This window comes from Panthera onca, chromosome C2, assembly GCF_046562875.1.
Source record: "Panthera onca isolate mPanOnc1 chromosome C2, mPanOnc1 haplotype 2, whole genome shotgun sequence".
NCBI lineage: Eukaryota > Metazoa > Chordata > Mammalia > Carnivora > Felidae > Panthera > Panthera onca.
This window is the reverse complement of record NC_138347.1, coordinates 74,872,524-74,894,595: the sequence shown is the minus strand read 5'-3', so window position 1 is coordinate 74,894,595 and position 22,072 is coordinate 74,872,524. Positions and strand designations below refer to the sequence as shown.

At 41.4% G+C, this 22,072-nt stretch overlaps 1 protein-coding gene across 3 annotated transcripts in view; it reads right to left on the bottom strand.

The window, feature by feature from the left end:
- Positions 1-22,072, bottom strand: part of ATP13A4 (ATPase 13A4) — a 124,021-nt gene that overhangs the window by 22,192 nt on the left and 79,757 nt on the right. For all 3 annotated transcript variants that reach the window (XM_078453119.1, XM_078453118.1, XM_078453120.1), the window contains 10 exons: positions 20,336-20,486; positions 18,620-18,706; positions 18,000-18,153; positions 16,739-16,850; positions 11,203-11,327; positions 6,531-6,691; positions 5,584-5,706; positions 4,292-4,371; positions 2,783-2,825; positions 2,284-2,393 (listed from right to left, as the gene is read on the bottom strand). In XM_078453119.1, coding sequence (XP_078309245.1) covers positions 2,284-2,393; positions 2,783-2,825; positions 4,292-4,371; positions 5,584-5,706; positions 6,531-6,691; positions 11,203-11,327; positions 16,739-16,850; positions 18,000-18,153; positions 18,620-18,706; positions 20,336-20,486 — 1,146 coding nt within the window. The remainder of the gene's footprint in view (positions 1-2,283; positions 2,394-2,782; positions 2,826-4,291; positions 4,372-5,583; positions 5,707-6,530; positions 6,692-11,202; positions 11,328-16,738; positions 16,851-17,999; positions 18,154-18,619; positions 18,707-20,335; positions 20,487-22,072) is intronic.

Below are 22,072 nucleotides of genomic sequence, written 5' to 3'. Positions count from 1 at the left end.
TTAGGAGAAACACTCCAAAGCCTGATTATTCAACAGTTTGTCTGACAGACTGGATAGCCTCGAGCCAGAGCGAGCTGCCTGTCAGTATGCTAAACGACTAGACTTTCAGGAAAGACCAATTCCCGGCCCAGCCCCCCAGCCTTGGTCCAGTTCGAGAGCCCAGAGTGCATGGTAGCCTCGTGCTCTCTGTGGGCATCATGTCAGAGCGGAGTCAGAGGACCTGGGGATGCGTCCTAGAGCTCGTACCTACTCACAAGTGTAATTTGGAAGGTCATTTCCTTCTGTCAGTCACAGTTTCTTCATCTGTAAACTAAGGAATTTAAATAAGATTGCAGGCTTGGGGGCTATTTTCATGAAGGTGTTTCATTTCATTCAAATCATTTGGCCATCCCCGCTTTTTCTAAAACTGCACTGAAACAGTGTCTATGCTCAAATACATCATATATCGAATTTAAATAGACTGAAAACAACGAACGTGTTTGTTTCCGTTACTGTTGGTGGACTTTGAGTAAATGGTATATATTTAAAGCATAAAATAGATTATTTATGAGATGCCACTTTTATCACTTTCATTGGAAAGAAACGAGTTTAAATTTGCTTCTGGTCATAATGTTTTCCTGGGATTCCAAAGCCTGATTTCAGAGTGGGCTTTTCCCTGTACTGGGGCTCAGCTGCTGTCATTTGCTCTACCAGAAGGTAGTTTCTCGTCATCTCTCACCTCCTTAGAAAGGGTTTTCGCATGCCACACACCTGCAGCAGCCAATTCCACCCCCCCAGCCGCCTTCTTACTTTTCCCATTACCCTTGATTTATCTGTGTATGTGTTTATTGCCTGACTTCTCCACCAGAATAAAGCTTTATGAGGTCAAGGAATGTGTGATTTACTTGCTTCTGGGTCTCCAGGGTCTCCACCAGTTCCTGGCACTAAGTGCCTGCTCTATAAATATTTGTCAAATACACACATAAATTTTTAAAAATTTGGGAGGAGCCAGCAAAATCATCATTTTAATATGGTGGGAATAGTATGACATTTGTAGAGAAAACATTTAAATACCATCAGTTCTAACATAATTTCTAATCCTATATGGCTGTGTGAGCTTGGGAACCTCAGTTAAGTTCTCTAAACCTCCATTTCTTTATTTGTAAAAGGAAATAGTGACCACTCCGACATCTCCAGGCTGTTTGGAAGTATAAGATAATGGGTATTAAAGCACTTCACAAGCTGTAAATACATGCTAGTTATAATCACCCAAAGCAGCCACAGTGCTAACCATTTCTATCATCCCAATAAAATACAGCAGAAGTACATCTTCTGGGAGGTACAGATAAAGCACCAAGGGAGATTTTAGTAGAAGCAGCAAAGATGAGTTAATATTTTGAAAACTGGGGATGGGAAGGATATTCCAAAGAAGCATAAAGAGGCAAGAGGAAAAGAGGGCAATCGGGGAAAGGAAAGTTTGTCTCTACCCCCCATTATAAAGCACCTATGGAGATATATGTAAAAATAACAATAATAAGATCAACACTTTCAAAGCAGTTACAAGTTCCAGATTCCAGGGGTGCCTGGGTGACTCAGTGGGTTAAGCATCTGACTCTTGATTTAAGCTCAGGTCATGATCTCACAGTTTGTGAGTTCAAGCCATGAGTCAGGCTCCGTTTTGCTCATGGAGGCTGCTTGGGATTCTCTCTCTCCCCCTCTCTCTGCCCCTCTCCTACTTCTGCCCCCTCCCCTGCTCATGCTCTCTCTCTCTCTCTCTCTCTCTCTCTCTCTCAAAATAAATAAACAAACTTTAAAATTAAAAAAAAGTTCCAGATTCCAATTTTCTAAAGATAACCTATTGAGTGGTTTTCATTATGCCACTACTCTCCCACAGTTATTATTTTTTTTAAATTTTTTTTACATTTATTTATTTTTGGTAGACAGAGACAGAACACAAGTGAGAGAGGGGCAGAGAGAGAGGGAGACACAGAATGCGAAGCAGGCTCCAGGTTCTGAGCTGTCAGCCCAGAGCCTGATGCGGGGCTCGAACTCATAGATCGCGAGATCATGACCTGAGCCCAAGTCAGACGCCCAACTGACTGAGCCACCCAGGCGCCCCTCCCACAGTTATTTTTAACTGCTGGTAAGTCCACTCAGGAGTAGAATGGCTGACTGCATTGTCCTGCAAAGCACCCACCCCACCCAGGGACACAAAATTTCCGTTGTTTCCCTGGCCGAACAATGGGATCTGAACTTAAAAGTCAAGAGAGATTAAAACAGTGCTGGTGGAAAGCGTCTACTTACTTGATAAGGTGAGGTACACACTCAATGTTTGGAGTTTTAGAAGTGAAAGGTGAGGCCACAGATGCCTCCTGTTCTGATAAAGAGATGCCCACGTGAGCCATTTTCAAAGCCTGAAAGCAAAGAGTCAGCTTACTCTGCTTGCACACTCACAGATGTCTCCCCTGAGGCCACACGGGAAGAGCTTGTCAAGCTAGCTACAGGATGGCCCGTGGACCCAAGCACGAGCCAGGAGGGGACCAGAATTTGTTCTGCCTATTGCATAACAAAGAGACGACACTGGGACATCTGGCCAAAGAAGTCAGTATACTGATCACTGAGTCATTGGGCGGCCTTGGTCAAAACCCTCCCAAACCCTCCACGTCAGTTCTTCCATCAAGAAGAATGGAGATAAGTGTATCCCAGGGATATTATGTCTAAAGGACTCCAGGCAAGTGCAATTAAGTGTAAGTCCTGATGTGTCCTGGTGTGATTATGGCCCCACACACCGGCAGCTACTTACCCCGCAGTCATTGGCTCCATCACCGCACATACCTACAAAGTAACTAAAAGGGAGCCATGTCAATTGTAGGGGAAATCAAAGCAATTTTAACTGCTCATTTCTCTAATTAAAAAAAATAATAAAATGAACTTCGTTACTTAGGGGACACTCTGATTCTTTATTTTAAGGGAGTTTTCTGAAGGGTCCAGTTTGACTAAAAGTAAAGTGTGACTCTACAGCTCCCCGATGGATTAGGAAACCCAGCACACCATCCTGACTCCAAGCATTTCAGGGAGACTCTGTACTTCACTGCTTAGAAAGCAGCTTTGTTGGCTGTAAAATGGGACGTTCACAATTATATGACATAACACCATGGCACAGTGGAGAGGGCACCAGATTTGAAGCCAGATCTAGATCTTTGACCTGATCACTTGACCATTTTGGCCATTATTTTTCTCTCCTACAAAGTGTTATGAGTATTCAGTGAGATGCTGTAGGGAAAAGTGTCTTCTGATTTCTAAAACAATAAACGAAAATTACTTGGTGCTGTAAATAGTAACAGGGCAGGAAATTTGCCATTTTAGCAGTCACTCAACTAACAAATGCCCAGACTTTGAAGAAAGAAAATATATTCCTGCGTCAGGATCGCTCTTTGAGGGTGAGTGCATCCTGCTGGCTTTAATTCTTGACAAAGATTATGGATAGTGTGCTTTTTAAGGTAGGAGTGCTCTGACAGTATTTATAGGATTTGCTGTACTTGCCTTCCACACTGTCCTATGAAGGCAACTAGTTTACTATCTAGGTTTTCAACCAAGTTAAGAAGACAGGACTTTCTGAATCAAGAAGCTTGCCTAGTGACTAAATCAGGGGGGATGAAGTGGGAGTGAAAAAGATTAGGAGTCATGTCTATATGGTCCAGCACCAGAAATGAAGAAAACTTACAGGACTCCATGGGTTCTGTTAACAGGAAATAAAGGGTCTCAAATGATGGGCACTTTATTTGAACTGCCTATTCTCTAATGCAGATCCTTTGTGTTAAAAGAGAAGTATTATTCTGATTCAGGACAGAGAAGATACTTTGCCATATAAATATTTCAGTATTTTTAAGGTTATGTGAATCCCTTGCCATACGAATCTCCTTATGTCACAGCTGTGATGATAATGTATAATGTCTAAATTGTCATTGTACCTTCAGGAGCTGAACTCAAACTATCCTTCCAGGTTCATTTCTCACCACACACTTTCACGTCCCATATGTTCTAGTCCAGTGGTTCTCAACTCTGGGTGCAAAATTGACCCATTTGAGGAGCGTTGAAAAAACACTGATGTCCAAGCCCCACATGAACAACTGAATTAGAATATCTGGACAGTGGGGTCCTGGGACTGTTATTTTTTCAAAGCTCCCAGGGTGACTGTCATAGGCAGTTAGGTTCAGAACCACTGCCTTAGGGGACTTCTTGTACCTCTTACACTCTCCCTGACTGTCATGCTCCAGGCACTTCATACCACCTGAATTGGTAAAGAACCTACTCCAGTTTCTGAAATTCTTCCACCAGACTGGATTTCTGCCCAGGAGACATTCTTGCAAAGATTGTTCCATTTATCAGTATCTGTAAGGAACCCAAGAGAAACTTTATATCACGTCAGTTGGTCATACATGAGATAATTGATAATACTTAGAAGGCTGACTGGAAAATAACATCCATGAATGGCAAAACACAATTTGTTTCCAAGAAGTCTTTTTTTTTTTTTTTTATTTTTTATTTTTAAGACATTGAGACCTTGGTCATCAAGTAGGCGACCAAGGAGACCAAAAATCAGTCAAGATGACTGCTTAATAAAAATATTGGATGAAAATGATGACCTTCAGATATTTAGCTGAACTGCCATCAAGAAAGTGGTCAAAAATTCCTGAGCTTAATGGAATCTTGAACCAGTAGAGTATGAGAAATTGCAAGATATCGAGAGGTCAGCATCCTAGGGAAAGGAAAGGAGGCAACAGCTTCTCAGAAAATTGTTCAGAACGAGCAGGAAAAACAGCCTCATGATGAAATAGTGACAATTAGTGGTCTTTGATTTAACCATGCCATCTGGGCTTGACCAATTGTGGAGCTCAGCTGATATCCCAAGTCTAATTTTGGCTATGGAACATTGGTGGTTTGGAGATATAATAAATGTATACCAGCTCCATCCACCTGAGCTTTATTCTACAGAGTCTGAATTCTGTTAGATCTCTGTGCTCCTTGCTGTTCTTGAAAGTAACTCAGCTTAGTCTTTAATCTTTTTGTCTTAAACAGTGCCTAAGATGATAAGCAATTGAATACAAATAATTTATCTTTGGATTACACTAGACACAATCTTTCTTTAGTTTGTCCACCTGTTATGTATATAACTTACCTGCCCCTGCTATGGGTTTATTCTTCATCAGAAAATTGTTATCTTTGACCCTTTCTTGTGTAGACTCTCTATCAAAAACCTAACAGAATTCCTTTCTTGGGCTGCTTTCCTCTATAATTGATGGATTTCCCCTTCACCGTTAGACCCCTCACCATGGCAGTATGAAGACAGCCACCCAAAAGCAATCCTTATGACTTGAGAAGCTCCTAATACTTTATTTCTCTAGATGGTGAGAAATGGGCTAATCAAATTTACTAATTTTAAACCTATCTAGAAATGAGACAACAAAATGTTTTTGCCCCTTTATGACACATTCAATAGGTATTTCTTACCTACTTAAAAGTTTGAAATTACTTAAGAACATGCTCTGTAAGTGACTTCATTGGCATCTTTACTGGGAGACTGATAACCCTCTTAGAACTTACCTTTGGGAGTAGGCTACTGAAATGTTGACTTATAACCTGAAAGGATTTTCCACTTAAGGCAAAATGGTAACTTCCCTCTCTGCCATGATCAGAGACTTCTTCCTTGATATTAATGTAATTATCCTGCAAAAGCAAAACACAAGTTATTTTAGACACTTGATAGAGTGGTAAAGGACCACAAGTATATCAGAGAGAGGCAGTGACGACTGGCCTCTCTCTTTAAGAGAGACTGGGGTCTCTCTTTAAGAGTCACACTCCAGCACCAATTCCTCAGAGAAACACTTTGTCTTTGCTGGATCAATCTTTGCACATCACAGCCTCTAGTGAATAGGAGAATAACACTCATGTCCTGTTCTCATCCTGATTTGATCTTGGTGAGTCCCAGAGAAGAGCACATTTCACAAAATTCAAGCGTAAAATACAAAGCACTACAGCTTAACAAGTCTCTCCCTGAAGTGAGAAATTACCATTTTTTTTCTTACAGAATTAATATTGTTCCACAAGGACACAATAGAGATAGGATACTGAATGATTGGGAATACATGGATAAAACTTTCTTTTCCCAGCCCAAAGACATAGTCTAATTTTCCAATGTGCACAGCAGTTTCTCTCCCAGGGACTAAATCTCCTTAGGACCCAGTGGGATGGTTAGCAAGCAAAAGGAGGATGAGAAATTAGATTCACAGTCCCCCTTACTACATTTTTTCTCCTATAGGGCCAACATTATTACACTTAAAATAATGGATCCTTTCCAGGACCCACAACGACACTATACATTAAAGCTCAGTAGGAACAGTATGAGAAATGGATGAGTTCTTCGAACTGCATAGGTGTTAGACATTTGGGGAAATTTGTTGACCCTAGGTCACCTCTACATCTCTGCCAGTCAAAGTTGCTCAGAAGTCAACACTATGAGCCAAGTTAGAGAAGTCTGTTTTTAGGTGTACCTGATTGCTGTGTGCAATGGACTTCTCTTCTACTAATTTCCAAGATATAGCGGCTGATGAGGACCCAGTGATTTCATTCGCTTCAATCAGAATGACTTGTTGGCTTTCAGAAACCATTCCAGACTTTCTGGCCACTGTTATTGCGGTCTGAAGATTGTCACCTATAAGAAAGGAAGGGTATAGCAAGGTGAGGTTGAAAAGATAGAACCAATTCATGCAGGGCCTGGAAAACTAGGGTAAGGAGTCCAGAATTTATTTTAGGTGTGAAAAGAAATAATTTCTAAGTCTCTCTCATGCTGATTCTCCATGAATCCATGATCCCTTTCATGATTCTTATTGCTTTTTATCTGGTTACTTCATAACCCACCAGTTTTTCCAGAGAGTGGAAAGAAAAAACAAAAAGGCAAAATTCAAATCTATTTCCATCATTTTTCAGCTTGGTAAACGTTTACCAAAACCCTACTGATTTAATATAGTACCAGGTGTTTCCACTTTCAGCCAAATTGGAATAAGACCACTAAAATCTATCTCTCCCACTGATTACAATGGGAAACTATGGGAAAAATACAAAAAGCAACTATCTGAGGACTTTGAAAAGTAAACAAAAGCAGGTAGAATGTGGAAGGGAGTCAAATTTGGAGAAATAATCTACAAGGTGGTGATATTCTTGGTTTTATTTTTTTCTCTCACATGTGTGACCTGAGTGTGAACCCCAGTCCCAGTGCTGTGAAGGATGCTAAATACAACTCCAAAAGAAACTTAGTCTTTCTGACCAGAGAAACTAGAAAAAGAAAAAGCTTAAAGGCTGAAGAACTATGGGGCAGACCCTGGAAAGGAGACAGCTAGACAACCAGACTAACTTACTGGGTGAACTCAACCCAGAGCTGTGCATGTGCAGAATAAACCCAGGGAAGGAGAGTAGAAGCCTCAAGAATTGAACTATGATAGGAATCACCTCCCATGTCCTATAGTTTTGCTTGCTCAAACAAACAAAAATCACCCTCACCATTCTCCAGGGGATTTTAACAAGATCCGAAATCTCACACTATAATATTTTAAATGTTCAAGAAAGTCAACCTATAAAACACCTGGAAAATGTGGTCAATTCTCAAGAAAAGAAAAGACAATCAACCATTGCTTGTACCAGGATGACCCAGATGCTAGAATTTACCAATGTTCTTAAAGCAGCTGTTATAAGCTTCCTCCATGAGGTAAAGGTTACCACTCTTAAAATAAATGACAAGATAGAAGTTCTTAAGAGAAAAAAATATATATACTCTATAAATAACCAAATGACGGCTTTAGAATTGAACAATATAATAACTGAAATAAAAAATTCCCTGGATGCTCTCAAAAGCCAAATAGAGGTGACAGGAGAGGGAGGCAGTGAATTTGAAGATAGGTAAGTAGAAATTATACAATCTGAAAAACGGAGAGAAAATTAAAAAAACAAAAGAACAGAGACTGGAGAATGACAACAGTCATGTCATTAGAGTCCAGGAAGGAAAGGAGAAAGGAATCAAAACAGGAAAAAATATTTTGAAGAAATAAAGCAGGTAAGTTCCCAGATACGGTAAAAGATTTAAATTCATAGATTTAAGAAGCCCAGCGAATCCCAGTAAGATAAACTCAATGAGATCCATACCCAGAAACATTATAATCAAACTTCTAAAAACAAAGATAGAAAATACCTTAGAAACGGCAAGAGAAAATAATACATTATATATTAGGGAATGATTACTCAAATTATTACAGATTTGTCATCAAAAAACATGGAGGCAAAATGACAGTGAAATATCTTTGAAGTGCCGAAGAAAGAACTGTGAAGCTTTGAAAGTACCCTTCAGAAAGGAAAGAGAGATAAGACATTCTTAGAGGAAGGGAAACTAAGATAATTTGTTGCTAGCAGACATACTCGGAAATGCTAACAGTTCTTTAGGCTGAAAGGAAAGGACACCAGAGGGAAACTTCTAACATTAGGAATAAAAACATAGCAACAGAAATAATGAAGATCTGGGTAAATATAAAAGTCTATTTTTCTTCCATTTGTGTGTAACTCGTGCCTATTGAAAGTGAAAACCTTAACATGGCATGGTGGGGTTTTCATTGTCATATACGCGACAACCATAACATAAAGGAGAGAAGGCAAAGGACGTTCATGGTTGTAAGCCTTCTTGAAAGGGTAGGTACAGATGTGATTGCTAGAGCAACCACTGAACAATAAATAACATCTGACTGCCTATCCCTAACATGGCTTTCTTCAGGTCTCTACCAAAGTACGTATGAGGAAGCCCAGAAGAGCTAACGGTGGGCAGGAGTTTCTCTACCCTGAGGCCAGAGCCCTGAGAGCGAAGAAGTGTCCACAATGCCTCAGCAGGTCACCAATAGTTGGGCTGCTTTGCAGCACAGGACACTTTTGCCATCCACTACCTGAGAAGTTCCACGCCTGAGCCTCAGTCATCTGACAGAGAATATAACAACCTACTTTAGAAGTCTCAGAAGCTAGAGAGGAAAATATCAGGCAGAACAACCAGAACAACACATGACAGACAAAATAGAGCAGTTGTTGGAGATAGATAAAACCTGCAGTAACTCCGGGAGCCTTGCGGGGCTCAATCTGTTAAGCGTCCGACTTCATCTCAGGTCATGATCTCACCACGGTTTGTGGGTTCAAGCCCTACCTCAGGCTCTGTGCTGATAGCTCAGAGCCTGGAGCCTGCTTCAGATTCTGTGTTTCCCTCTCTCTCTGCCCCTCCCACGCCTGCTCGCACGCTCTCTTTCTCTCTCTTTCAAAAATTAAAGAAAAAAAACATTTCTACACAGTAAAGAAAAAAAACTTTGCATTATCTCATTAAAAATAATAAGTGCACTTAAGAAAACTCAAATGTAGCCCTTCTCCTCTAACGCCCCCCCACCCTTAAAAAAGGTTTTCTAGAGCTATTCCCACCCCAAAACGTGATTTCAGATCTCAACATTAAGAGGTAATTTGAAGGAGATAATGGTCATTTTTGGAACCTGAGTTTATGGTTTGGAAAAACTGGATGCAAAAAAAAATCTTAAAACATGTTGGCAAATTATAAAAATGTGAGAATAACAAGAAAAAAGATAAGAGACTGAGAACATAAATCCAGAAAGCCTATCATGTGAATAACAGAAATTCCAGAAGGGAAAAAAGAAGAGACAGAGCAAAGGCCATAATTAAATGAACAATAGAAGAACTTTCCCTGACAGGAAGAAGATAGATTAAAAGTGTTTACTTTTAATTAGTTAATGAAATCAATGGGACAAAAAGACAAACATATAGACATATTCTGGCAGTATTTGTAAACTCCGAAGTTGAAGAAAAGGACAATATACAGAAGAGAATAAATTACCTACAGTGGACTGGCATTGGACTTGTAATAACACCTAGAGATCATTAAGGAAAAAACAGGACTATAACCCCCAAATCCTACACCCAGACAAGACGGCATTCACCTGTCAGAGCCAAGAAAGATACTCCAGGGTATGTAAGAAATTAGAGACCATAACATCCTTCTATCCTATCCAAGGACAAGCCTTGAGAAGAAAAATTTAACCCAGCAAGCAAAGAAACAGAACAGAAATTCCAATATGAGTGAAGAAGTGAAGAAGCGGGGTACAGAGTGATGCGTCCTTATTTCTACCTAAATCTCAATACTAAGGATAGATTATGGAAATGTGTAAAATAAGTGCTAAATAAAGATTTTTGAAACAGACGGGTCATGATGTAAGGGCAATTCTAAGTAGCAAATTAGCTCAGCAATACCTACAAGTTGGATTGAGGGACTAAAAAGGAAGAAGGTAAAAGGGACCCCTAAGTCTCTTGTATTGTGGGGGTAGAATGGGAGGTGGGAGGTACAGAGGAGAAAGTAGAAGTATCCTAGAGCTTCCCACAGTGAAGCTGGATTCAGGGGAAATGGGCTGGGGAATAAGGGCTCTGGTGGGGAAATAGTGTACCTTGGCGACACAACTATCAGAGTTCAATGCACCTGACTGGAAAGCAGGGAAAGAAAGGCACACACTTAAATTTGAACACATGAAGAAATGATCTATTCTCCACTAAGAAGCATTCATTAAGAAATTTCACACACTTTTCTTGCATGATCCTTTCTCACCACTCCCTTGATTTGGGGTTTGAGAGAAGCACAGGGGACAGTTTTTTGTTTTGTTTTTTTGTTTGTTTTGTTTTTGTTTTTGTTTTTGTTTTTACCACCAGAATAATAAATGGGCCTTCAGGGTAGTTTACACACCATGCTGACTAAGCATTTCTCTTCCTACTAACATTTAACAAAAATTGTCATCTGTGCCTGACCCACGTCTTCTTGTCAGTCAGGGGTTATTTCAAATGGCCTTTCTCAGAGAGGACACCACATATAAAGTAGCCAGTTAAGACATCACCCTGTTTTGTTTTATGTACCTCATAACTCTTATTGCCAGCTGCTTGTTTGATCAACTGATTGATTTCCTATCTCATCCCACCTGGATGGAAACTTGGTGAGAGCAGTAATTTTGCCTTTTCTGTTGCAGATCTCCAACACCTAGAATGGTGTCCCACCCACGGTAGGTAGTCAACAGTCTTTGTGAAATGAATGGATCTTGTCTATTTCCACATCAAATTCTTTCTGTTTCCATGTACAACTTTGTTATATACCTGTGATCATTACAGTCCTTATCCGGGCAGAGATGAGCTCTTCCAGAACTGGTTTTGTTTCTTCTTTCAACCGATTCTCCAAGATGAGCAATCCCAGAAATATCAGGTCTGCTTCTACTTTGTCCCTGGAAACATATATATAATTGAACAGAAATAACACAATATGGGGGCGCCCAGGTGGCTCAGTCAAACATCCGACTCTTGACTTTGGCTCAAGTCATTATCTCATGGTTCATGAGATTGAGCCCCACGTTGGGCTCCACACTGATGGCATGGAACCTGCTTGGGATTCTGTCTCTCCCTTTCTGTCACCCTCTCCTCTGCTGGTTCTCTCTTTCTCTCAAAATAAATAAATTAAAAAAAAAGAAATAGCACAATGTGGTCTTTCTTAGGGGAAGCAAAACCAAAGCAAAGGCAAATATGATCCTATCAGAAGTGGTTCCCATTCACCCACTTAAGCACCATTCCTTAAACACTGAATATGTGCCAGTAAATATGCAGAAAGAAGACAGGAAGGGACATGAAGGATACTGAGATATTTGCTCTGACTGAATCAATTGGAAGAGAGAGTATTTACTAAACAAAAGATTTGCTTTAACCTTCCTAGAGAATGAACTAAATGACCCCAAGTCTTCTTTCTGCTGTGGCTAGTCTGGTTTCCAACACCTCACCTGTTAGCAACCCCCAGAGAGGTATTCTAGAATGGAAACATGAAAAGTAAGTGAGACTCAAGAACAATAAAATAAAATGCTAGTCTCTCCTGAATCCAAGCCTATAAGCAATATTATTTTAGCCCCAGGAGTTCTCAGACTCAAAAAATAGCCCCTCTTTTATTTTTATTTATGTATTTATTTAGTTAGTTTATTTATTTTGAGAGAGACAGCACAAGTGGGGCGGTAGGGGGTGGGGGAGAGGAGAGAGAGAGGACCCCAGCAGGCTCCGTGCTGCCAATGCAGAGCCTGATGTAGGACTCAAACTCACGAACTTTGAGATCATGATCGGAGCCAAAACCAAGAGTCAGATGCTTAACCAACTGAGCCACCCAGGCATCCCAAAAGAGCCCCTATTTTAAAGCCAAGCTCCTCCCTCTCTTCCTCCCTCAGTGGAGAGCATTGTTCTTCTGCATATAGTATGAATGTTTCTGGAAAGAAGAGGGGCTTCTGAGGCTCCCGTCCACCTCAGTAAAATTTCCAAGACATTCCATAGGATTAAGTGCAGGGAAGTATATCTGGGGTTGGAGCTCCAAAAATTCTGCCATGATTCACTTATCTGAGACCCAGACACCTCTAGCAGACACAAGAGCAACATACCAGCATTGCCTAATTCTGTCTGAAATATGGGTGAAAGCAGCACCCAGCAGGACCCACCTTGCCCTACTTGCCACGGGCATCTCACAGCTGGGTCTCCTGTCAGCCAGCGGCATCAACTAGAGTTAGTCATGCTTCTAGGACCCTGCTAACACCTCCACCAGAGTGGTCAGAAGTGGGCACAGTTTGTGCTACTCACTCCAGGCATTCCCCAGTCTTCTGAACCTGGCATTGAAATCTTTCCATAATCTGGTTCCAAACTATCTCTCCAGCTTTACCTATCACTAAATTCTTCACCTACCCTAACCTCCTGACAAGGTGGACCAGCCAACATGGCTATGTTCTGTACTCAACCATCTCTAAATATTTGCTCTGAACTGCCATGAGACATTCTTTCTTACTTTACGGAAAAGGTTGTAAGTTCACCATGATCTGCCATTGAAGAAACCCTGCCTGTTTTTATTCCGAGGCCCAATTCACAGGCCCGTCCCCATAAAAACCTTCCCATGGGGGTAAATATAATTGCTCCCTCAGGATCTTACCTCTAGCTCAGTGTAGCACACATTTTATTTGTTTATATACCTCTTGCCATTCTTTGTTATCTGATCTGTCTCAACAACCTGAGGGCAAGCCTGCCTAGTTCAGAGACAGGCTCAACAACATGTGCACGGCGCCCAACAGAGGAAGTGCTCAGCCAGGGTTCCCTTAGTCGAAATGCTTTGATGTCTGATGTGACCTTTTTTTTTCTTTGACAAGCAGCCGAGGAAAATGTATTTTCTCTTTCAGAAATTCTGCTGCCAGAAGAGTTTTTATGGAAAGCAAAGCCAGTCAGTCTGTCAAGTGAATGACCATTTACTGAATACCTAAATGAGGGCAAGGAACAGGGCTGAGGAGAAGGGGGAGAGAATGTGCAGAAACTATAGTAGCCCCTAATTCTGGGGATTTCACATTTAACCAGGAGGAGAAGGGGGACTTGATTGCCTCGTTTGTATGGAAGGCTGGGAAAAGTACCAAGAGGTACAAATAATGGTCCTATGGAGTCAGATAGGAAGGTGTAATCATTTCTGGGTACAGTGATAGGAGAAACTTTCCTGGAACAGGGGATATTTGAGCTACTCTTTGAAGGATAACTTAGTTGATGACTGAATGAGGTCCTCCAAACTTTCTAGTGGCCCTCGTATCCAAACCTCAGGCTTTGGCTATTTTCAGAGATATGACATAAGCCAACCACAAGGCACCAGGTTGGGTCAAGGAAATGGCCACAGAGTCAGCCATCTGATGTAGTCTGCAGCCTATCCCGGCACTCATGTTTCTGGTTCCCCCGGCACATGGCCTTCATAGGGTTCCATGCACAGTAATCAGGATATTAACTAGTTCTTAACCCAGATCTGCCACTACCTTTGCTGTGTGACCATGGGCAAATCACTTTCTCTGTCTGCTAATCTACTTCTTCTTTTGTAAAAGAAGGTAGTAAAACTAATGCATCTCCAAGATCTCTTCTAGCCCTAACACTACATGATTCTTCTTTTCATGAGTTTCAATATAAATCAAGAAGTAGAGAAGAAGTGGTCTCTTGAGGGATCTGAAGCTCTGCAACCTGGAATAGTGAGCTACCTTTTCCTGCTTCCTGAACAGACAGTATATCTCCTCCTGACGCATCTAAAAATAATCAAGAATGGGGAATGTGATGCAAAGGGGATATTGTCATCCATGAGATTACATTTCCTGTCCTTGGAATCCAGGCTGTTTTTAAAGGTTGAAATATGCAAAAAGTGGGCTGAGAACCCTCAAAGAAATTATGGTATCAGGGTTGGAAGCACTCTGCGCGCGTGCATGCACACACACACACGCACACCCTAGAAAAAATTTTCTGCTCTAATTAGGGATTAGCAAAGCTTAGGTAAATTAACTAAGCTAGGAGTAGATGTATGGTGATGTGGTTTTAGCACAGGAGGGGCAAATTGACAACCTAAGATTAGATCCTATTGGATCCTATAAGGGTTTAGATCTTGCCAGACTTTGAAACGTTGGAATTTCAATGCTGTTAGCCCAGGCATGTACTCTCCTGTGTGCCACAGCCCTCACAATTCCCTATTGGTTATCCGTCTTCACCATTAGTGCTTTGTTATATGCACCAGCTCAAAAATCATGAGTTTGAAACTGGTAGATATGCAACTATTTATTATAATCATCAGAAATAGCAGAATAGCCAGAGTCTTAATATATATCTGTCAATGGGTTCTCAAGAAACAAAGTTCCATTCCCAATTCTGCCACAACCTGACCCCAGGTTTGTTTGTTTGTTTCCTTCAAATGTGAGATCCAGTCTCAAAGTTCACACTCTTAGCTCTCTGACTTGAGTAACTTTAATGGCCCGAGTCAATTAAATTACAACAAATACCCAGAGTTGTAATAGCCCGAGTTTTAAGGATCAATCTAAGCGGGCCTCAGGACTCCAATACTCAGTAATCTTTGATGAGCCATTTCCCCCTCTGGACCCCACTATCCATTCACAAAGTGACAGAGTTGGACCCTGTTGGTGGTTTTCAGCAGGAGAGGCGCTGCCTCTAGAAGGCATTTTGGAAACCTTGTAGGCATCCAAGCAAGATTTCCTGCAATGACCAATGCACCATGAAGAATTCCCCTGCATCTCACATGCCTCTTGAATATTTTACTGGTCATCCTTTCATGGACATTAAAAAATCATTTATACTTTCAGTACTGGGTTATACTGTTTATAATGTACTATTATTATACTATATGGTATCTGTGTTATTATAGCATATCTAATACTACGAATATTATATTAAACAAATATAAATTGTTATACTTCCCCCATGCTGTGTTTTACATATAAACACAAAGTATTTTTTAAACACTTTTGATATTCTATTGAATTTTTCAGAAATGTAACTGCCATGTAAAGTGAGAAGAGATTATACTGTTTGATTCAGTTTTACCAAGTGTTTGTAACCATTTCAGAGTCACCTCCCTGACAGCAAGCAAGACTGCTGGCAGTATTTGCAACTCCAATATGTAAATGCACCTGTATCAGTCTGCACAGTGATTCTGCACACAGGGGCCAGCAACATATCGCTTCATTTAGATTTAGTGGAGTCAGCTGAGCATTCACTGAAATATTACTTTTTGTCATGAATTGCATGTTTGCTTCTATGTTTACTATATAACAGGGCATGGTCTTTACTTCTATTTTTTTTAATTTTTATTTATTTATTTTTTTTACATTTTTATTTATTTTTGAGAGACAGAGAGAGACAGAGTATGAGTCGGGGAGGGCCAGAAAGAGAGGGAGACACAGAATCCGAAGCAGGCCCCGGGCTCCGAGCTGTCAGCACAGAGCCCGACGCGGGGCTTGAACCCACAAACCGTGAGATCATGACCTGAGCCGAAGTTGGACACCCAACCGAGCCACTCAGACGCCCCAGTTCTTATAGAAAATACGTGCTGATCAAATTACATACAAATTTTATTTTAAAGGAAGTGGTACAAAATATAATGACAATAGGAGTGTTGAATCTGATAGGATTGAGCACAAGTATGTTAGACCTCCCAAATTCAAGATCCAAAATAACAAAATAAGTCCTGATTATCTCCACAGCAGTGTTACCCCCAAAGCTGACAGAGTACTGGACATGGCAGTGAAGGTGAAATAAACAAGGTAGCCTATAAATGGTGGAAAATACAACAACAAATTTGAGCGCATAAATACTGGAGTCCATTTTAGTTTTTAGGCACCTCTTTTACATCTCAAAACTACCTCCTGAATGGCTCTTCTGATTCTGTGTAAGTCTAAGCTCTGTTCATTTGTTTCATTAAGTTGCAAATTTATCAATTGTTTTTCAGACAGATGTCATGTTTTCTAGCAACTAATTCACTAACTCTAACAAAAAATGAGCTACTTGTATTTGTTTCAAAACGGGGTCGTCACCACAATTTCAAACTCTCTGAAACGTTGGTTATTTTCCTATGTCTGTTTTTACAAAGCTGTACAATGATGTCATATTTTATAGTTTATACAGTTTTTTCTCAGAAATTCTCCCAGGGTTCACATCAGCTTTGTGGCTGAGGCAGGACAAGGATGACTCTATCCCTGTTTACCAAGTTCAGAGACATTTTATGCACGCCAATCCAGCAAGCTGTATTGTTCAGTCCACTGCCCAGTCCACTGCCCAGCAAACCATTCTGCTTTATCAAATCCTCCCTACTTACCTGGTGAAGGCAGTGGTGTGATGATCCATTTCTAGCTTCTTGTAGGCCAGTGCTATGACCCGGAAGCCCTGTGTCGTGTAAATCTGAAGTTCACTAACAAAACTAGTTGGTACTGTTCAGAAAATAAGGCAAGATTAGTATGCAACATTTATTCCGCTGGTACCGGTGGAAAAATTCTTTATAAACAGATCCAACTCTGTCCCAAGAAAACACACCTCGTAAAAGATACACAAATAAGTCAGTGAGAACCCTAGATATAATTATACTGTCAGGGTTGGGATCCAGTGAAGCTGAAATGAGAAAAAAGCAGGACAAAAAAAGAAAAAAGAAAAAAAGATGGGAATCGTGTGTAATTCTTTTTTCTCCAGTTTGACCAACAAGCATTCATTGAGAGTCTGCTTACCATGTATGTGTCAGATATTGGCTCTACAGAGACTGAACGGCAGACCCTGCTTTAAAGATCTCTGTCGGGTTAGTAACAACCAGTGGAATGAGATCATTGCCAGTGTAATGAGATCTAAGCAATTGCAGTGTGCTATGGAAACATTTCGAGGTGCTTGTATCATCCTGGCGGGAAGTGGGTAGACGAAGGAAGAGGAAAGGCATTTTGGCCAAGGGAGCATCATATGCTCAGACATAGAGACACAAGACAGCAAGACTTGAGTAGTGAGTTCAGCTCGGGGGAAGCATGAGGAGAGAGGATAGGAGTGGCAAGGCATATCTGGAAAGTGTGGTAGGATCCAGATCATGAAGGACTTATGTGTGATCCTAAAGGAGTCTGAGACTATCCTGGAACCTATGGGAAGTGACCGAAAGAATAGCAGCAAGAAAGTGACAACAGGGTTATACTATGTGGTGGAAAAACCAATCTGGCCACAGTATGAAGGGTGAATCGGAGTAGGGGAACCTGGGACCAGGATTTACCAAACATTGAAGTGATCCAGGGGAAAGGTGATGAGGGTCTGGGTGGATGGAATGAGAGGGCCATGGATCAGCAATTGATAAAATAGAGGCTCTGAAAGAGAGGGAGGAATCAGGGCCGAGTCCTAAATTGGGAGTAGCGGCAGAAATTCGTAATACCATTCACCAAGATGGAAAATACAGGAAGTGAGAAAGAGAAGTATTGAGTTTGGGATGCCAGTTGGGTTACCGAATTAGCAATGGCCAGTAGGCAATTAAATTTATAGATCATGTGCTGATGGGACACATTTGGGCTGGAAATAACAGATCCGTCTGTTGAACCACAAGTCTGTTCGCTTACCTGTCTCAGGTTGGCAAAAGCTGGCCACCCTTTCTGGTGCACCTTTCATGAATGCCAGCCGGTCACCCCCCATCTCTTGGACAATGACTGTCATCCTCTGCAGTGCTGATGAGAATGGGAACAGATGCAGGATTGCAATTCCTTCCACTGGGACCTGGTTGAGGGAGGGGGAATGGAGAGGGACATACCAACATAGCTTCTAGCTAGTCAAGAGTTCACTACTCCCTCAATTCTTATTTTAGCAAATACGGGAAGCAAGGTCTTAGCAATTTTCACCTATGGAATTCAAAGAAGACACGTCTGGGGCGCCTGGGTGGCGCAGTCGGTTAAGCGTCCGACTTCAGCCAGGTCACGATCTCGCGGTCCGTGAGTTCGAGCCCCGCGTCAGGCTCTGGGCTGATGGCTCGGAGCCTGGAGCCTGTTTCCGATTCTGTGTCTCCCTCTCTCTGCCCCTCCCCCGTTCATGCTCTGTCTCTCTCTGTCCCAAAAATAAATAAAAAACGTTGAAAAAAAAATTAAAAAAAAAAAAACAAAGAAGACACGTCTGTCTTCAAAATTTTCCCTTCAAAAATTTCCCTTTGAGTCTGGGCATTTGGGGGTGGATAGCAGGCAAGGCTTACCTGGCTGGCTGTTTTGCAGGGCTTAACTACCATGGCATGTGCTGGCACTCCCTTGATGTGGAAATCGTCCCCAGAAACAGCCATCTCCTGTTTCACAAATGGGATATTTCTTTGTAGAGATTTAGTTCTTATTCGTCCACTGATACCACGCTCAAACCCCCTCTTTGAGAAAATCCTCAGGCCACCTTGATGTATTCTCAGTGTCACCTCCCTCAGTCAGATGGAGGTGAACCAGACTTATTTTGCCATGGGGCGCGGGGGGGGGGGGGGGAAGTGCATTGGAAATGCCACAGAACTTGCAAGGCAGACACCTCTGAATTATTCATGCAATTTATCCTGCTTTCTCTGTTGGAATGTGCTGCATAAAGGTTCATTCTCCGCTTCTGAAAAGCTTAACTTGAAAATAGTGAGCATGAAGAGGCAGGCTTGTGTGAGGCAAGCACCATACTGTCTTTGTTTTCCCAGAGTTCGACACTGTTCCCACCCTTCCTTCTCTGTCTAATTTGAATCGATAGTCCTCAGGGCCAGGCAGGGCAGGGACTGTGATGTACGTGGCTAGTGTTCAGTAAACGCTCAGTAATTGGTGTAATAATAACTCTAAATTATAGTCAAAGGAACCTTTTACCCAAAGATGTCAAAATGCTTTGTAATCATATCATCCAGCAGCTGAAACAATCTCAGAAAGGAAATTGTAATTCCTACTTAAAGATACAGAAAAACAGTGACCCAGAAGAAATGGGGGGACTGGCAGAGTGATATCAGACTGCTACAGAGCCATATCCCACTAGCGCTGGAGGGGACCCTAGAGACTGTCTCCTTTAGCAGGGTAGCACGCGGGAATCACTGAGGCCTAGAACTGCACAGGGCTTCCGGGAGTAGGAGTGGGCTTGTGGCGAGCGTTTCCTGTATTACACAGGGTCTATCTTCTATGTCAACCACAGCAACTCCAACTGTTGGTTTTTTAATAGAATGTTTCTGAATAGGTTTCCTTTGGAGAAAAGATTCCAGCTCTGTTATTTCATTTTGTTTGTTTGTTTTATATGAACACTGCTGATCTAAATCAAGCCCTTTTGTTTTAAGGTCATGGGAGCCAACACTTGAACAAGAGGGATGCCTTCACAGGGTCAAGCAGTCAGAGCAGAGCCAAAACTGGAACCGGGAAACCAGAGACCTGGTCCTGAACTATACGTTTTGCTCTTAAATCTACTTCAAAATCTCAACAAAAGCTCTTTCACGGTTTCCCTTTTTATTTCTTCCAGTCTTAGAAACAAAGTCAATATTCATTTAATAGGAATAAAACTTTGGGTAACAATGAATTATCCTAAGCAGTGGAGACAGTGCTGTTTCCTAATCCCCATGTTCTAGAAAACTTTACAACCAGACATTGCTCAAAAGTTGGAAAATAATTATACAGCAATTATGTTGTCTCAAGAGTTGGAAGATATAGAATAATTGTATGAATATGGTTAACCTACAATGTCCCAGGCATACTATCAGGGATTTTTTTTTAAATGCATCATTCCATTTATCCTCATAATAACTCCACAATGGAGATACTATTATTAGTTAAATTGTACAGATGAGGAAAACAGACTTAGATTAGTTTGTCCATCACTACTGCATGTACCTCTATATTGAAAGTATTGAATATGATAAAATCTGTGTTGCTCTGGCATTGAAGAAGCTTCTTAGGTCATGTGCAGAGCAGGATCTTACCCAGGTGGTGGCTTCAAACATCTTGAGATCCAGAGGATCTCCCTGGATGGTCCCATCAAGAAGAATCAGAGAGTGGCAGCTGGCCATGGCCGCACACAGCGGGCCCCATGGCAAAGACCTGCCGGACACAAAGCTGTGGACTTCTTGGAACCTGAAGGAGAAAAGGGAAGGGCCTTCAGTCTATCCATCCATGCTAAAATGGAGCTTGTGGAAGTAAATATCTGTTGAAAAATTACTGCAGCATGCATGGTTACACTGGCATGCATCTTCTAATGCCCCCAAATTAATCATGCTTTATTTAGCCGTTATTCTTCTATAAATTCAGCAAGCGTGAGAAAGGTCTTTGAGGTTTGTCTCAAACTCTTTCTTTTCCTTGCTCTTTCTCTGGCACTGATTTAATCCCAGAGGTATAGAAAAAACTAGAAGTATCACCCTTAGTTTGAAACACATCCACTACCACCCCAACTACCAGACCGCTTCATTTCCAATGTGGTGAGAAGCACAGGCTAGCTCATTGTATGGCTGTGTGTGTATATGTGCATCTTCACTCAACCCTTCGGGGCAGGCATACATTTTTCCATCTTTCTCTCCAACATATCTGACGTTTGGCCCACAGCAGATACTCAACAAATGTATGAATGAATAAATGAATGAGTTAATTACTGGAAAACCAAAAGACTTTAATGATAAAGAACTTTAAAAAAAAAAAGCATTTTTGAAAAGGACATTTTGTCCCCCTCTTCCGTCCTGACATCTAGCGTCCATCATCACCATCATTTTTTTATAGAAACTAGCCTCGTCTAAAACCTACTGAGGTACAACTCCAATTGTCACATGCAGGGTTCTTTCACTAAGTCAGAGATGAAGTCATCAAGTGTGGCCTCAGGTTTACTAGATGCATGTCCTTTGAAGCCTTGCTGTCATGTCTTACACGTGGAGCACCGTAGGTGGTCCACAAAGCAGCCCATCCTACGTGGGGGACCTCAGAGGGGCAGGTGCTTCCAAGGGGCCAGAGTCTACATGCTCTTGTTTCAGATTTGTGGACCAGCTCAGCTGTGGCCCTATTATCTCTTCTTCCTCTGGGGCTACATAGGACCTCTAGCTGTGCCTCCAATGTGCAGTTTCCAGACCTCTCTACCACCCTAATTACTCATTACTGGAAAAGTTTTTATGTGTCACATTTTGTCTTAAAACATGCTCTCCAGGATCAGATTATTATTTCCCATGATATGGACACTGAATTTCTTTAAATATGGCCTTAGTTTGCTCTAGCCTTTTATTCCCGAAAGCCTCCCCATCACAGAGCTAACTCATAATCCAGGCGTATTTCTTCCTGGCTTCCTCATTCAAGTTTCCCTACAAGTTCAAAAACCTCTTGGCTGATTACTGACCCTGTTGATTATATTTATTATTATGTATCAGTAGTTCAAGTTGTCTTAGTGGTTTCCAACATGTCCCCCAGTATTTTAGTACACATTAAGCAATCACCAGCAGCGTGATTAACACAGATGCTTAAGCTCACACTGAAAAGCAAACACAGATTAAGGGAAAAAAATCTTATTTTTAAGTTGGCACACATATTGCCATTGCTACGTAATTCTGAATATATAATTCTGAGTTCCTGGGGACTGGGCCAAACTCTTGTTTTTATAACAAATAAATAGAACTCTCTCTCATCCTTGTCCTTGTATTTTTATTTGAATGTTTATGATTGATCCTGCTCAAGTAGCCCAGGTG